General features: G+C 37.5%; 2 protein-coding genes across 2 annotated transcripts; both read left to right on the forward strand.

The window, feature by feature from the left end:
* The first annotated feature begins 2,700 nt into the window (after positions 1-2,700).
* LOC131649754 (uncharacterized) lies at positions 2,701-4,257 on the forward strand. The gene is made up of 3 exons (XM_058919512.1): positions 2,701-3,382; positions 3,506-3,615; positions 3,718-4,257. The coding sequence occupies exons 1-3, from the start codon at positions 2,701-2,703 to the stop codon at positions 4,255-4,257; spliced, it is 1,332 nt and encodes a 443-aa protein (XP_058775495.1).
* Positions 4,258-8,830: 4,573 nt separating this feature from the next.
* LOC131646585 (eugenol synthase 1-like) lies at positions 8,831-10,461 on the forward strand. The gene is made up of 5 exons (XM_058916594.1): positions 8,831-9,083; positions 9,196-9,327; positions 9,415-9,643; positions 9,726-9,929; positions 10,043-10,461. Exons 1-5 carry the CDS (start codon positions 8,892-8,894, stop codon positions 10,237-10,239), a joined length of 954 nt encoding a protein of 317 aa, XP_058772577.1. The 5' UTR covers positions 8,831-8,891; the 3' UTR covers positions 10,240-10,461.
* Positions 10,462-17,291: the final 6,830 nt, after the last annotated feature.

Raw genomic sequence — 17,291 nt, forward strand, 5'->3', positions numbered from 1 at the left:
TCTGAACTTGCCTTTTAGCCCAAGACATGAACTTAGTCTACCTTCTATTAGCCAGGCTTCAACCAGTGATGATGGACAATCTGAAAAGAAGAGAAGAAGAGAGATGCTCCCAGGGGATACAGAGGCAGCTAATAAGACAGTTCAACATTTTTTATCGGCACGTCCTGGCAGCCAGGACTGTCGGGACTTATGAAGATTCTGAGTTGGAATTGCCGGGGCGTGAGCAGCCCGCGTGCGATTCCTAATTTACGGACTTTGGCTCAAAGAAACAAACCTGATATTATTTTCCTTTTTGAAACTTTAGCTAATTCTCGCAAATTGGAACGAATTCGTGTCTCTCTTAAGTTTGATGCTTGCTTGTTTGTGGATGTGGTGGGAAGGAGTGGCGGTATTGCTGTGTTGTGGAATAACAATGTTAAGTGCACTGTTGTAAATTTTAACAGGAACTTTATTAATCTCCTTGTGCAAGATGAAGTGAGGGGGGAGTGGAGGCTTACTTGCTATTACGGTTTCCCGGAACGTAATAAGCGTAGGCAGGCGTGGAACATGATTAGGGAGTTACATGGGATGTCGAACCTTCCGTGGTGTATCGTGGGTGATTTCAACGACTTACTTTCTCAGAATGACAAACAAGGTTTGCATCCTCACCCCAATTGGTTGTGTACTGGTTTTCAAGAGGTTGTGGGGGAATGTGATCTTACTGATATCCCCTGGAGGGACATCTATTCACTTGGACGAAGAGTCAGGGAACGACACACATGATTGAGGAACGGTTGGATAGGTCACTTGCCACTTCGTCGTGGCTGCAATTATTCCCGGCCGCTAAGTTAATCAATCTTCTTGCTACTCATTCGGATCATAGCCCTATTTTACTCAACTGTGATCCGTGTCAAAGACGTCGTTCGAGAAGATCATTTAAGTTTGAAAATTGGTGGCTGAAGGAAGAGGGTATTAAGGATGTTGTGCATGATAGTTGGGGGGTTGTTCACCATTCTACTGTGGTTGTGAAACTCCAAGAGTGTGCTGCTGACCTCTCCCGTTGGAACAGGTTGCGTACTAGACATAACAGGGAGGAGAAAGAGTGGCTTCAAGGTATTTTGGAGAGGTTTCGTGAGTGTACCGACTCGGTATCTGTCGGGCAGTTTATGGAGGCTCATAATGCTTATAACAAGGTTCTTATTTCGGAAAATACGTATTGGAGACAGAGGGCGAAAACGCATTGGTTGCGTGATGGTGACCTTAATACAAAGTTTTTCCATAGATCTGCAACTATTCGGCGTAACTTTCAGTGTATTCAGATGCTTACAGAAGAGGGGGAAGGAATGATTACGGACCAGGAAGGGTTATGTGGTGTTGCGAAGCGGTATTTTGATATGTTATTTGAAGCTAAGGCAGGGGTGTACGACCCGGTTTTGGATTTGATTCAACCAGTAATTTTAGCTAATGATAATGATGTTCTCTCGGCGCCTATTGTGAAAGAAGAGGTTTACCAAGCTTTAATTCAAATGCACCCTGACAAAGCACCGGGGCCGGATGGTTTTAATCCGGCTTTTTATCAGAATTTTTGGGATATCTGTGGTGATGATATTTTTAATGAAGCTAAGTTGTGGTTGGAAAGAGGTCTTTTCCGGATAAACTTAATGATACCAATATTTGCCTTATTCCTAAATGTGGCAATCCCACTAGCATGAAGGATTTGCGGCCTATCTCTCTGTGTAATATGGTTTATAAAGTTGTATCTAAACTTCTGGCTAATCAGCTGAAGAAGTGTCTGGATAAGTGTATTGGGGAGGAACAACCAGCTTTTGTAGAAGGTAGATCCATCCTTGATAATGCCATGATTGCGTTTGAAGTTATCCATGCGCTCAAGAGAAGGACTTCGGGGAATAATGCTCAGTTGGCACTGAAAATTGATATTAGTAAAGCTTACGACCGGGTTGACTGGGGTTTTCTGAGGGGTATGCTGAGTCGGTTGGGTTTTGGAGATAATTGGATTCGGTGGATGATGATGTGTGTTACGTCAGTGAGTTATTCTGTTCTAGTGAACGCAGATAGTGTTGGACCAATACAACCAGGAAGAGGTTTAAGGCAGGGGGATCCTCTGTCCCCTTACCTTTTTATTCTTATCACGGAAGGTCTCTCGGCTCTTATCAGAGGAGTTGTCGCGCGCGGTGATATCCATGGGGTTCAAATTTGCAGAGGAGCACCTAGTGTGTCTCATCTGCTTTTTGCTGACGATTGTTTTCTGTTTTGCAGGGCTAATCTCACTGAAGTGAACAATATGATGAAGCTTCTTAATTTGTATGCTGATGTGTCAGGTCAAGAGATAAACCTCTCTAAATCGGAGGTTTTCTTCAGTAGGAATATCAGCTTACCTGCTCAGGAGGATCTAGCTGCCATTATGGGAGTTCGTCATGTTCTTGGTACTGGCACCTACCTGGGACTCCCGTCCCTAGTAGGTCGAAGTAAGAAGGCTGCTTTTGGTTATGTGAAGGATCGTATTTGGAAGAGGATTAATTCATGGAGGGGAAGGCCGATTTCAAAAGCAGGGAAAGAGGTCATGATAAAATCAGTGCTTCAAGCCATCCCGTCCTACATTATGAGTCTTTTTATTCTTCCTGAAGGCATTGTGCACGACATTGAAAAAATGCTCAATTCCTTTTGGTGGGGAGGGGTAATAACCAAAATGGTATAAGGTGGATGTCGTGGGGAAACTTGACAGGTTCGAAGAAGGATGGTGGGTTAGTCTTTCGAGATCTTAGATCCTTTAATTTGGCTATGGTGGCTAAGATAGGGTGGCACCTGTTGTCTAATCCGCACTCCTTAGTGTCCAGAATCTATAAAGCAAGGTATTTTCCTCATTCGCCTTTCTTTGATGTTGATATTGGTACTAATCCTAGTTTTGTATGGAGGAGTATTTGGCAAGCTAGGGAGTTGTTAACCCTTGGTTGTAGGTGGAGTATTGGTGATGGGAAGAACATTCCAGTTATGGGGGAGTCATGGATCAGAGGGCTGAATGAAGGTTTGGTGAGAGGCCCTCAGCAACAAGGTGTGTATGGGATGACAATTAGTGAGCTTATGTCGCCTCTTGGTAAGTGTTGGAATGTCCATGCTATAAAGCTTCTGTTTGATTGTGGGGTTGTGAAGGATATTCTTCAAACTCCTTTGGTTGAGGATGTTGTGGAAGATAAATTGATTTGGAAAGAGGAGAAAGATGGTTGCTATAGTGTGCGGTCGGGGTATATATTATGGAGGAAAACGCGTGGTACCCCTGATTCTAATCGTGTCGATGGTGACTGGTGTAGTCTATGGAATATTAAGGCCCCTCCGAGAGTTAAGCATCTTATTTGGAGAATTTGTAGAGATGTTCTTCCCACAAGAAGTAGGTTGTTTCATCATCATGTAGCTTGCTCGGTCACGTGTCCTTTTTGTCATACTCATATGGAGGATTCGTGGCACGTTTTCTTTGGCTGTTTGGTGACTAATCGGTGTTGGCAATCGGCAGGTTTGTCCAATATTATTGATTCCCGTATTATTAATTTTCATGATGATGTTGCTTCTGTTCTTCTGGATATTTGTAGTAGTGAGGATAGTATGCTGGCAGGGAGAGTTGCGGTTATGATTGATATTTTGTGGAGAAACTGTAACAACATGATTTGAAACAATGAGAGTGATGCTTATTCTAAAATTGGTTTGAATGCTTTCTGTAGTTGGCAGGAGTGGTTTGTGGCTCAGGATATTGGTAGTCGAGATCATGTGCACCCTTATCAGCTGACTTGGAGACCTCCGTTGGAAGGCAGATTAAAATGCAATGTTGACGCAGGATTTAATATTAATCGGGGTACTACTAATAGGGGCTGGTGTATTCGAGACCATATGGGGAACTTCATTTCTGCTGGTACTGCTTGGGATTTTGGTTCCTTCCCAATCCTGGAAGCGGAAGCTTTGGCCCTCAAAGAAGCCATTCGTAGTGCTATTGATTTGCATCTGGAGTATGTTATTTTTGAGAGTGATTCTCAAAATACGATTCACGCCATTTGTTCTGATGTTAATGGTTTCTCTGAGTTTAGTTCTATTATTTCATCTATTCGTAGTTTATTGGATAATTTTCCCAACTTTGAGGTAAAGTTTGTAAAGCGCCAAGCGAATTCGGTTGCTCATGCTTTAGCTAAGGCGGCCGATTCTTGGACTAGGCGTAGTTTCTTTAATATGGTTCCTCCTTGTATTGACCATTTACTTATTAATGATATGAGTTGAGTTTCCTTTGTTCAAAAAAAAAAAAAAAAAACTAGATTACCAATGGTAACAGTAACACACCAGATAATTGTCATACAATAATTCATATTTAATTTACTCAATTGAAAATTAAGACTATTTTTTAAACAATTTTTTAGCATATTTATTTCATGATTGTTAATTATTTTAATTCAATTTAATGTTCTGTTTAACTATATAATTTTATTACTATATTATATTATACATTTAATCAAAAAAATTCCTTCAATAAAAACATTTTGGTAGTCTATTATCTTTATGGTCCTTTCTTACTATTTTGATTGGCTCTATATTTTCCAAAATCAAACAATTGTTGATCGAAATTTGAAAATGTCATTACTAAGATTTTAAGATTTGTCGCCGACAAGTATTTGTTGATTACAAAAAGGGATTTAAAACAATTGAATATAGTTAAGAAGAAGTTAAAAACGGAGTTTAAATCAAAACAAGTTTGAGGAAATTTTGATTTTAAAACTGATTTATATAAAAACTGTTTTTAATATAAACCGGTTTTGAATTGGACCAATCTAATTGTAAACCGGTTTTTAAAAAAATAAACTGATTTCATTAACATGGTTTTAAGAATCAAATTGAACCATATATTTGGTTCAATTTCGTTTGGTTTTAGAACCATGCAAACACCTAACAATAATTATTTATTAAAAAAAATTCTAAAAATAAATAAAATAAAAATAAACAAAATAAATAATTTATTAAAATAAATAATTTTATCCAAGAAGTTATCAATGGTAATGCAGAAAGTTGGCTGTAACAAAAAGTGCTAATATGAAAGAAATCATCACTGTGCTCACAGAATGTTTGTCACGTGATTTTATTTATTCCTTAAACAAGGTTTGTTAGCTATATAGTCAGATGTTTGAATGGCACATATACATACCTTTGAATGAGAATATTATTATTTGACATTTCCATACTTGTTTTCTGGTTAGTCATTTTCTTATTTTCCTTAAAAATATAGATCAGTCACAATTCAGCTATGATAAAATAATTAAATATTCTATTATATTTTGGTCGAGAATTAAATATTTTAATTATTTACGTTTTAACAATAACAAAGATTCTATAAAATAATTTAAACATGGTTTAATGGTGATGAATTTGTATCATGTGTTGTAATCCAGTTTACAAAATATATATTTCTTCATCAAACTAGAAACACATGAAGAAATCATACATGATTAAGAAAAGAAAATACTTAACCCCTTAAATAAAGGAAATTTCTTTGGCTACCTCCCAACCTTCTAGTCCACCTCTAGTAAAAAACTCAAACTACTTCTGACTTCGGAAATGCATTTCTGAAATGCAAGAAAAAGGTGTTTTCGGAGATGCATCTCCGAAAGCGCCTTTTTTTTTGAAAAAATTGTCTTCTTTCGGAAGTTCATTTCCGAAAACAGCATTTCGGAAGTTTATTTCCGAAATACTGCCATTTTTGCAGATTAAGCAAAACAACCCCCTCCCCCGATTCATTTACCCTAATCTTCTTCCAAACTCAACCCCAAAGAGATTTTTCTGCAAACCACTTCCAAGCTACATCAAAGGCTCCATCTACTTGCTCTACTACATTCAAAAGTCCTCCAATCTATTCAATCGGTAAGCATTTTGATTTTAAGATCTATGATTAAAATTTATATTAGGGTGTTTACAAATAGCAAAAAATGTATTAGGTTAGGTTTGTACTGATATTTAGGATGTTTAGAATGTGTAGACATAGGTTTGATTTAGGATTTTGGGGTCTGCCATTGGAGGTTGCAGAGAACTTCTGCGCAGGGGTGTTTCGGAAGTCATTTCCGAAAACACCTCCATTCCCAGTTTCGGAAATGAACTTCCGAATTGTATCAGAAGTGCAATTTTTTTAGTTTTTTCTGTTGTCTCGCATATTAATCGATTTCAATTGTTTACAGGAACATGTCAGGCAACCAACCAGCACGCATCAGACAGGGTAGAGAGACCCAGACTACGTCGGCTAGACGCGAGCGGGCGGCGGCGCAGCTGGCGTCGACACAGGGACGGGGACAACGTGTGCGAGTTCCCGTGGAGATGGGTGAGGGTACCTCTACATCTGGATCTAGGAGTAGGCTGGCTCGGGTATCTTCTTCCCGCCAGTGAGAGGAGGAGGAGGAGGAGGAGGAGGAGGAGGAGGTGGCAGTGCCATACCACGAGGCGGAGGGGGTACCGGATGTTGACCCTCCACCCGGGGAGGAGGATGAGCAGGAGGACAGCTACCTGGGAGGGCCCATTGACACTTCCGTGCTGATATCCTACCGCGACCACGTCGCTCGGCGGATCTGGGAGGGAGAGGTATTTTTTATAATTTGCCCGACTACATTATTTAACCGTTTATAATTTAGACGTTTATTCAATATTTTATTAACCGTCTATTTAACATACTTTTTTATTTGTTTTTTTGTAACAGGAGAGAGAGCCGTTGAAAATGGTGAACCATGCCCGAAAGATTTTCAGTCTATTTAAACCGACTGTCGAGTGGTTTAACGACGCTGTGAGAGGTTCAGGGCTTAGTGGGCTCTGCATGACGGGGTACACCACCACCAGCCATGGCATGCAGGGGGCTTTTGTGGAGCGGTGGCACAAGGAGACGTCTTCTTTCCACTTGCCGGTTGGGGAGATGACGATCACCTTGCATGATGTGCAGTGTCTTCTCCACCTGCCGATCAGGGGTCCGCTGTTGACCCACTCCCGGATCCAGAGGGTCGAAGCCACTGAGTGGATGGCGCTCTAATTGGGTATGGAGCCCGAAGTTGCTGACTTTCAGTGCGCCACGACATCAGGGCCTCATATCCGGTTCACCACACTGAGCCGCTACTTCGAGCACCACCTGGTGGCGGCGGCCGAGGCTGAGGATGCGGGTGACGAGCTATTTACACATTATCACCGTGGCTGCGCTCTCCGGTGCTGGTACATGCATGTGGTAGGCGTTGCGATCTTTGTGGACAAGAGTGCGAGGTACGTCGATGTGACCTACCTCCGCTACTTCATGGAGTTGACCACCGTTCACTAGTGGAACTAGGGGGCAGCTACTCTGGCATACCTATACCAGAAGCTGAATGAGGCCTCCAACTGGAGGACAAGGCAGTTGACCGGATCCTGCACACTACTCACGGTACGTTTCATTTTAATTGTTTCGTATTTATTTATGTTTCGTATTTGTGTTTCGTATTTACTTATGTTTCGTATTTATTTATGTTTCAGAGCTGGATCATCTCCTACTTCTCCCGCATCCACGGCTTCCACATCGATCCTGCGTACGTTGACGCCATGCCCAGGGCCGCCAGATACGTTCTTCAGAGGGAGAACAATGCGGTGGGACCATACCGTGGGTACTTGGACCGCACGATGCACGATGACGTCACCTGGAGGCCGTTCAGCGACTACACTCAGATTGTCCCCTTTGACGGCATATCTCTATATTCTGGCTGGTTGGCATGCGGGACTACCATCATGGTCCGGTATCTCCCTGAGCGGTGCATGCGGCAGTTCGGATTTGTGCAGATGATACCCAGGTCACCCTTTGAGGCTGCTCCCGACACAGTGACCAGAGTGCAGCTCACTGCCATGTTTGAGGATTGGGAGCATCATGTGGTACCGGAGGAGTACCGTCGCATGCGGGTCACCCAGGACTGGTACAGTGTGGAGGAGTACGTCACATGGTTCTATCGGGTGTCACATCCTCTGCTGACACCCGACGCTCCCGGCGCTCCTAGGCCAGCACACGAGGAGATCCTGGAGAACCAGCAGGCCGAGGATGACCACGCCATTGATCTCCTGCCGATCTGCCAGCGGATAGAGATGCTTGGGCGGGACGCGTTGGATCGAGGTGTCGTTCATCAGGGCTGCCCAGAGGCAGTCGCCGTGATGGAGATGATCATCACTGATGCGGGCCGTGCGGCGGCATACAGGCGGCAGAGGAGGGCCCAGGGTGAGAGGGTTAGGCATACCCAGTAGTGGTCGGGTTTATTTTTTTGTTTTTGGATTGTATCTTTCGTACACTATTATTATTTGGATTTGGATCGGATCGGTTTGTATATATCACTATTCTAATCATATTAGTATATTAGTATTTTCTGTTTATATATCGCTTATTTTATTTGCCCTCTTTCTTTAGTTAAAAATACGAGGCTGTTTCCAAAATCATAAAAAAAAACATAGTTTCTGCATAATTCGGAAGTTCATTTCCGAAACCCCCCAAAATCTGAAAAAAGGTGTTTTCGGAAGTTCATCTCCGAAAACACCCTCCATTTGGTGTTTTCGGAGATGAACTTCCGAAGTCTGAGAAAATTTAAAAAAAAAAAATACTTCGGAAGTCCATTTCCGAAGCAGGGGTAAACTGAGGTTTTTGCTGGGGGTGACCCCATAGGGAGGTGGGTAAAGAAAAAACCTAAATAAAAATAAAAAGGTAGGTACAAGATCGAAGCAAGTCAAAAAAGAATTAATGTTGACTAATAGATCTGCATGTGATATTACAACTATATATATGACATTCCTCAACATTCATTAATTCAATATCAATCTTATTTTATCTATCTATCTCATAATATTACATCTATCGCACTATTATTTTTACAAGGCACCAAAAAATAATGGAGGGTAATAAGAATAATAGGATTATTGTATTTGGTGGAACTGGTTATATAGGAAAGTATGTGGTGAAGGCAAGCATCTCTTTAGGTTATCCAACTTTTGTGTACACTCGACCTATAACCTCACAAACTTCTCCCTTTAAGAAACAACTTTGCCAAGAATTTAACTCTATAGGAGTAACATTAGTGGAGGTAAGTTTTTTCCATGCATGATGCCAAAGATATAAGAAAATCAATTTAACAAGTTATTTTTCTAATGAGTATTGAATAAAAATAATAATAATAATAATAATAATAATTGCAGGGAAATCTTGAGCATGAGCATCTTGTAGAAGTGATTAAACAAGTTGACATTGTGATATGCACGTACGGATACCCTCAAGTTCTGGAGCAACTCAAAATTATCGATGCTATCAAAGTTGCTGGTAATATCAAGGTATTGCATATTTTTATAGTCGTCTCAAATTTTTGAATGTTCGATATAAATAACATTACAAATTGTTATTTTGCATATTTTTTGTAGAGATTTCTTCCATCGGAATTTGGTGTGGAAGAGGATAGAATAAATCCTCTACCTCCTTTTCAAGCTTTTCTTGATAAGAAAAGAAAAATTAGAAGAGAAATTGAAGCAGCTAACATCCCTTATACTTATATCTCGGCAAGTTTTTGTGGTGCATATGTTGTAAATTTCTTGCTTCGTCCCTATGAGGAAAATAATGAAATTGTTGTTTATGGTGATGGTGATATCAAGGGTATGATTTCCAAAAACTAACTTATCATATAACATAAAATGAATTAGCAATATTAACAATCTCTCTTACATCCATTCATTAGGTGTACTAAATTATGAAGAAGATATTGGTACCTACACTATTAAAGTAGCAAATGATCCAAGAACACAAAATCGCATTGTTACTTATCGATCTTCGAAAAATATCATATCACAAAACGAATTGATATCGCTATGGGAGCAGAAGACTGATCAGAAATTTTCCAAGACTATTATATCTGAGGAAGAGATTGTTAAATTATCACAAAGTAAACTTTCCTTTTTATTTATTAAATCTACCAGTTCGACTTTGAACGTCAACATTATAATTAAACTGAACATTTATATGATTGATAAATTCTTAAATATTTGTGATGTGCAGCTTTACCTCCTCCACAAGATATACCAATTTCAATAATTCATAGTGCATATGTTAGAGGAGACCATATGTTTGAACTAAGAGAAGATGATCTTGAAGCTTCACAACTATATCCTGAACATAACTACACATCTATTGATCAACTTCTTGACATATTTCATGTCAACCCTCCACCTCCTGCATCTGCTGCTTTTGGATGAAGTTATCTTATTTTGCATTTGATTGGTTACAATAAAAGAGTAAGTAGGTAGTTGCTCTTGTTGGTGTCATTGAATAATTTTAGAATAATTGGACTATATTATCTTTGGTAGTCCAGTCTAGCATTTTGTTTTTATGCTGTTTTTCTTATGGTGTTTTATTGTTTTCTTTCTATTTTTATCTTGTGGGCCACGTCTTGTAATTTTGTTTTTCTGTAATAGGTGTGAGCAATGGTGTACTAATTTTTTATTTTATGATAGATTTAATTCATCATTAAAAAAATAGTTATATATTGTTTCAATAAACGATTATTTTGGTTTTTATGATGGAAATTCATTGCATAATTTGCATAAATTGCAATTTTTTTAATTCGTTTACACATACATATATTACTATATAAATTTTAAAAAGATATATATATATATATATATATATATATATATATATATATATATATATATATATATATATATATATCAACTGAGTTGATGTTAAAAAATGTGATTGGATCTAATTTAACTTTATAAAATTGGTTTGTAAGGTAAAAATTGCTCCGACTTATAAACACATGTTCAAGCTATATATTATTCAATGTAAGACTCTTAACAGTTGATAACTGTGCATAAACATCAAATATATGATCGCGGTTTAATTTTTAAAAGATGAATTCTAACCACTAAATTATTTAAAAAAAAATTATTTTATAAATTCTCTTTAAATATAATATTTAAGGTCCGCCCAAAAGTTAATTCAAAATAGAGTATTACTAAAATTAAACTTAACTAAATAAAATAAAGTAAAATAAAATAGCTAATTACATAGTGAAATATACAATATTAACTGCTGAATTATTTCACCAAAAACATAGTTCAAATAAAGTTTTTGGCCATTGGACCTTTAGCCGCCTCCTCTAAAAAGATGTTGACATTTACAACCAAATGCGAAAGGTTTAATTTTTGGAAATTTCGTTATGGACCCAGCTGTGAAAATCCCTGCTTGAAATCCGAAAATACCTTTTGAAGATGTATTTTTTTAAAAATTGGGATTTTCGTTGATTCGGACATGCATCTCCGAAAACACCAAAAAAAAAATTGAAAAAAAAAATAGTCAATTTATTCGGATATGCATATCGGAATTAATCAAAATCCCCAAAAAAATAAAAAAATTGAAATATTAATTAATTCAGATATCATAAAATTGATATAATTTATAAGTTATGAATAATAATAACAATGATAATTATACGGTGGATGTTTTTATTCTAATTCCAATTATAAATTAAAAAATAAATATAAAAAATATCACTCATAAATATAAAAATAAATATAAAAAATATGAGATGAAAAATCTTCATATTGATACATAAATATATAAGATATAAATTTGTCCTTTATACATAAAAAAATTAAAGTATATTTAACTCAAATTAATAAAGAAACGCAACAAAAATGATCTTTTATTTGTATATATGAATAAAAAATAAAAAATAAATATATCCCATAAACATATAAAAATAAACATAACATACATGGAAGTTTTAAACATTTGTAAATTGACGTTGATAAAAAAAACTATAGTTATATTGACATTTACTCGTATTCAACTATATAAAACTATACTATTTTGTTTTTTTTTTTTACTAAACTATTTTGTTAAATTTAATTACTTATGGAATGTCCATAGTTATTTTTATGACATTACCCTTCATATATTATTTGTGGACACAATCACTAATATGATTTTTAGGTATTTCTTAGTAAATTCCTATATATTAAAAAAATATTTCTCAAAATTCAAAAATTACATTAATAATTGTTTACTACTTTATTCATATTTTAATATAAATTTAGAATTATATAGTTTTTCAAAATAATAAATAAAATTCACAAAAATAAAAATTATTTTAATAATTAATTCTGATAAAAAAAATCATTTATTATTCATTTATTTTAATAATTATTTTTTTAATTATTATTGACTTTTTTCGGATATACATATCCGAAAAATTCCAAGACCAAAAATTGGAATATTTCGGATATGCATCTCCGAAAACACCCCCTTTCCCAAAAAAGGTGTTTCCGGAAGTGCATCTCCGAAATCACATTTTTTTTTCGAAAAATAAAGTGTTTTCGAAAGTGCATCTCCGAAATCACATTTTTTTTCATAAAAAAGTGACTTCGGAGATGCACTTCCGAAATATAGGCATTTTAGAAATTTTGCCACGGGGTTCCAAGAAAGTTGAGGGGTCTATAAATAAATTCTCTAATTTTTTTAGTGTCAAATTTATGGAAAAAAATATATTCTCAATAAAAAAAAGTATGCGTCCAGTGTATTTTTGAATTTTAGAAGCATTATTGATTTTTCATCGAGATGCGGGAGCACCACTGAGAGTGCAATAAGCATTCCCCTACTAAATATATGGATAAACCCAATCTAACCCATTCAATAATTTAGCTTTTAGAACTAGATGAGTCACGCTCGAAATCGAACATGCCGATTTGATAGCTCATAACTAGGGATAGGAATACGTCAGGGGCAATTTCTCAGCCCACCCTTATACATTCTCCCAGACCCTACATGAAATTCCTAAAATATCCCGTGTTTTCGGAGATGCATCTACGGATGCACCAAAAACCATTTTTTCCTTAGTAAAATTTAGAGATGCACAACCAAAGTCATTTTAAAGGTATGTGCGCAGATGCTTCTCCGAACAAATCTTTTTTTAATTAAAACTTAGTTCGGAGATGCATCTCCGAACTAGGTGGACATATTTAAAGCTTGCGTCAAACCATTCCCTCTTCTCATTCTTCATTTTCATAAAACAACTTCCTCTCTACCTCATTCTACCCATTTCAAGTTCCCACTCAATATCAAGTTTTGAAGCTACATTTACTTGTTTCATACCATTCTCAACTCCTTATACCTACTACATTCAAAATTATAGCAATTTAAACTCTCACCAACACATATTTGAGTAAGTTTCTCATTTAGCTTATTTTTAATTTTTTTTATTAATGCATTAGCTCAAATAGGTTAGTATTCGTGTTAAGAGACTAGGTTTATATGATTAGGATGAGTTTGGTTGAGTTTGAATGAGTTAGGGAAGTTACAGAAAAGCTGATGCCATTAAAGCAGACAGAGCTTATTTCGAATATGTATTTCTGAACTGGGTTGTTTCAGGTGTTCGGAGATGCATATCCGAGCTCTTTCTTGTGTCATAATTTGTTTTTTTTCTTCAGGATATGGATGAAAACCAAAGAAACCAAGGAAGGGCTCGTCTGCACGAGCAGGCTACATCCGGTTTGCCTCACGATAGGGAGGCGTCGGCCTCTAGGAGTTGACCTTCACGAGGGTCGTAATCATAGAGTCGTACGACCCATGATGAGGATGAGTCAGTTGCACCCCAGTTCCTAACTGATGAGGTTACCCCCCCCCCCCCCCCGCAAACCTGTTTTCAGGAGGACCCACAGACACGTCTTTACTCATATACTTTGGAGAGCACGTGGCTCAACATGTATGGGAAGAAGAAGTATATTTCATGCACCCTAGTTACGGTAATTTCCAAATCCCACTATTAAGTTACAAATTAGTTTTTTTTCTTTTTACACTTGTTACTAAGGGTGTTCCAATGCGATTTGGGCGATTTTTACGCTAAAAATCATGTGAACCGAAAGAGAAAAAAATATGCGGTTCAATTTTGTTTGGTTGGCTTTTAAGAATAAAACCAAATCAAACTAATGCGGTTTGAGTTGGTTTGGTTGGTTCGGTATTTCACAAAAAAAAATTATTGTGTCATACGTACACATATAGAGGAAAATATAATTTTGTGTTTTATCATTCATACATGTCTATAAAAAAAAGTTTATAATTGTCAAAATAAGTTTAAAATTCGATACATAAAATTGCGTCTTACACGTTTATCTTAAGTATAAAGAATGATATACATGAAATTACATTCTTAAATAAATATCATACAAACAATACGATAAATTATATTTTGTCAAAATAGTATTTATAAATGAATAATATTTTGTTTTTTGTTGATATATAAATTAAAATAAATATCTGTTAGCTGAAGATTTCGTTTTGCAAACATGGTCCTTCGAAAGATAAAAAATCGAAGGGAGGATGGTTACTGATGACCATCTTTGAAGATAAAAATGGCTCCTAATGGCCATGCTTCGAGAACGAAGATTTCTAAGTTATAACAAAGATAATGAATGCTAAAGCTAGTAGGAGTGTATATCTTCGAGACTTAGACAAATTTTACGAAATATGTTAAGTACTGATGCTTAGTGTATTTTCGTGGTATTTTAATGTTAAATACACTGCCACGCGTCGAAGAAGGACTTAGGCGGGAGGATTTGAAATTCGAAGACGGTTTAGTAACTGTCTAAAGACAGATGGCGTTCCCGAGGGTCTTATGAGAAACGTGGCATTAGATTAGCGTAGGACCGTTAAGGTCGAAACTAGTATAAATAAGGGTTCTAATGTTAGGATTCAGGGTGTTCATTTTGTACAAATCACTCACATATTACTCAAGTATCAAGTGTTAAAGAGAAAGAGTTCGCTGAGAAATGTACGTATGACACCGCCATTTTAATACATGTGTATTTTCCCTTTATTTTCAAGTATCTTTCAATATTATTGCATTCCATTTACTTCTTGCCATTTACGTTTTCGTGCTCATTATTTTTATGTCATTTATCTTTGAAGTATTTAACATTTTTGCACTTTAAGATTTCTGCACTTTTACAGTTTGTCTCATATTTTATCTTGACTTACCTTTCGTTGAAGTTATAATCACGTGTATAACGAAGTGATTGCTATTTTTGTTTGTTTCGATCGAAGAAATTCTTATTGACAAAATGAATCGTAGATATGGTTCAAATGACCATCAATAACAATCTTTTTGACTATGTCGTAGGATCAATCTAGTCGATCCCGCGAGTAACCAAATCATATTTATTATAGTTTGGAAGACTAGCGGTTGTTTACCGGAAATCACCGTAAACAAATTGGCACACCTGGTGGGACAGTGTCAAGCAGATTGTTTTTAATCAATTGTTTTATTTTTGTCTAGACAATATCAAGACCTTGTATGAACCTTAGGAACGGTAAAGTAACAAACAGTGCACAACCGATTCCCAAACGAAGGTACAACAGGAAAATGGTCGTCACGACCAATGCAGGGGGAAATCAAGATCCCCCACAAGGCTCTGGATCAGGAGCGGAAAATTCTGCGCACGTTTCGACTTCAACTCAAGGAGCGCGGGATACACCGGGTCCAAATGGATCGAGACCCACGGATAGTTCCCAGGCTATACCTGAGAATAATACAGAACCGTCAGGGACTATTCCAGTTTCAGTGTCGACTACCGCACCTGCATCTACAAGCGCAAACGAGATACCACTTTTCTCGACAAATGCTGCAAATAACTTATTTAACCCAGGGTCGAACTCTGCGTTCGAATGGAGGCCAAACTACCCATACGGAATGCCATATCCATATGGAACAGGCGTACGAGGAGCAGCACCTACATATACTACAACTAACAATGCGACGTTTTCACCAAATGTCGGTTCAGTGGGTCGAAGTGCACAAAATACTGGCTTCTCTGCCCAAATACCCAATTTCACCACAAGTAATCAAGCAGCATTCCGACAAGAAATGGATGCAAGCAACCATGATATGTTAGGGGTCTTGGCCAAGGAACTGGCTTCAATTTTGAATCCGCTAGCAACAAATATTACTAGTACGAATCGAGAGAATGTGGAGATTTTCCAAAAGATATCATCTCAAATGAATCGAATGGCAGATTTCATGGGAGTTCCACCACCTAGACGAAGAGACAAGCAGCCCTTGTATCGAGAAGAAGGACCCATTATGGAACGTATTCAAGATGTGGTCCCTCCGTCTAGGACAACTACTAATAATGTAGTTGCCCCACAAAGAACAGCGGCAATCGAAAGGAACCAAGTAATAGATTTGGAGGCTTTGAATCAAAGAGTTGTTCCTGTTCAACAGGAGATGGAGGAAGATCGACTCAGATTAAGGATAGTGGGTAGGAACGAACACCCAGATGAAATCTTCCAGAGAGTCAGGAGAGAAAATCTGGCTACAGAAAATAACCTAACTGCCATGATAGAAAGGGTTATGGCCAATAATGGCCTTAGTACTGGACTTCGGCGTCCAAATTATACATCCCCTATATCAGATTATATCATGCAAACAGAGTTTCCTAGAGGCACTAAAGTACCCAAGTTTACAAAGTTTTCAGGCGAAACTAGCGAGTCGACTGTGGAACATATTGCCAGATACCTGACAGAGGCAGGAGACTTAGCGGGGAACGAGGATTTAAGGATCAAATATTTCCCTAGTTCGCTAACAAAGAATGCTTTCATTTGGTTCACAACTTTGCCACCAAATTTGATAGATGCTTGGGCACACTTAGAAAGGTTGTTCCATGAACAATTCTACATGGGTCAAACCAAGATAAGTCTGAAAGAATTGGCCAGTATTAAGAGGAAGTTTACAGAACCAATTGATGACTACTTAAATAGGTTCCGACTGTTGAAATCAAGGTGTTTCACAACAGTCCCAGAGCATGAACTAGTCGAAATGGCTGCGGGTGGTCTAGATTATTCAATTAGGAAGAAACTAGATACTCAATACCTTAGGGATATGGCCCAATTGGCAGATAGGGTTCGACAAGTCGAACGCTTGAAGGCAGAAAAGGCTAAGGCAAATAAAAACTATAAAAAGGAAAGGGTAGCGTATGTCGAAGCGGAGGACGCTGATGACGGGTCTTTTAACGACTCATACAGCCCTGAAGAAGTCGAAATAGATTTGGCTGAACTTAAGGAAGCACCACCTTATGCCTGCAAACTACTCAACCCTGCAAACGGAAAAAACCCAGTAGAAAGCGATAAGAACGATAGATTCCCTAAGAAAACTTACACATTCGACGTCACCAAGTGTGATGAAATATTTGATTTACTGGTAAAAGATGGCCAAATGATACTGCCTCCAAATTCCGAAATTCCTCCGTTA

The sequence above is a fragment of the Vicia villosa genome, linkage group LG2, assembly GCF_029867415.1.
Source record: "Vicia villosa cultivar HV-30 ecotype Madison, WI linkage group LG2, Vvil1.0, whole genome shotgun sequence".
In the NCBI taxonomy this organism is placed as follows: domain Eukaryota; kingdom Viridiplantae; phylum Streptophyta; class Magnoliopsida; order Fabales; family Fabaceae; genus Vicia; species Vicia villosa.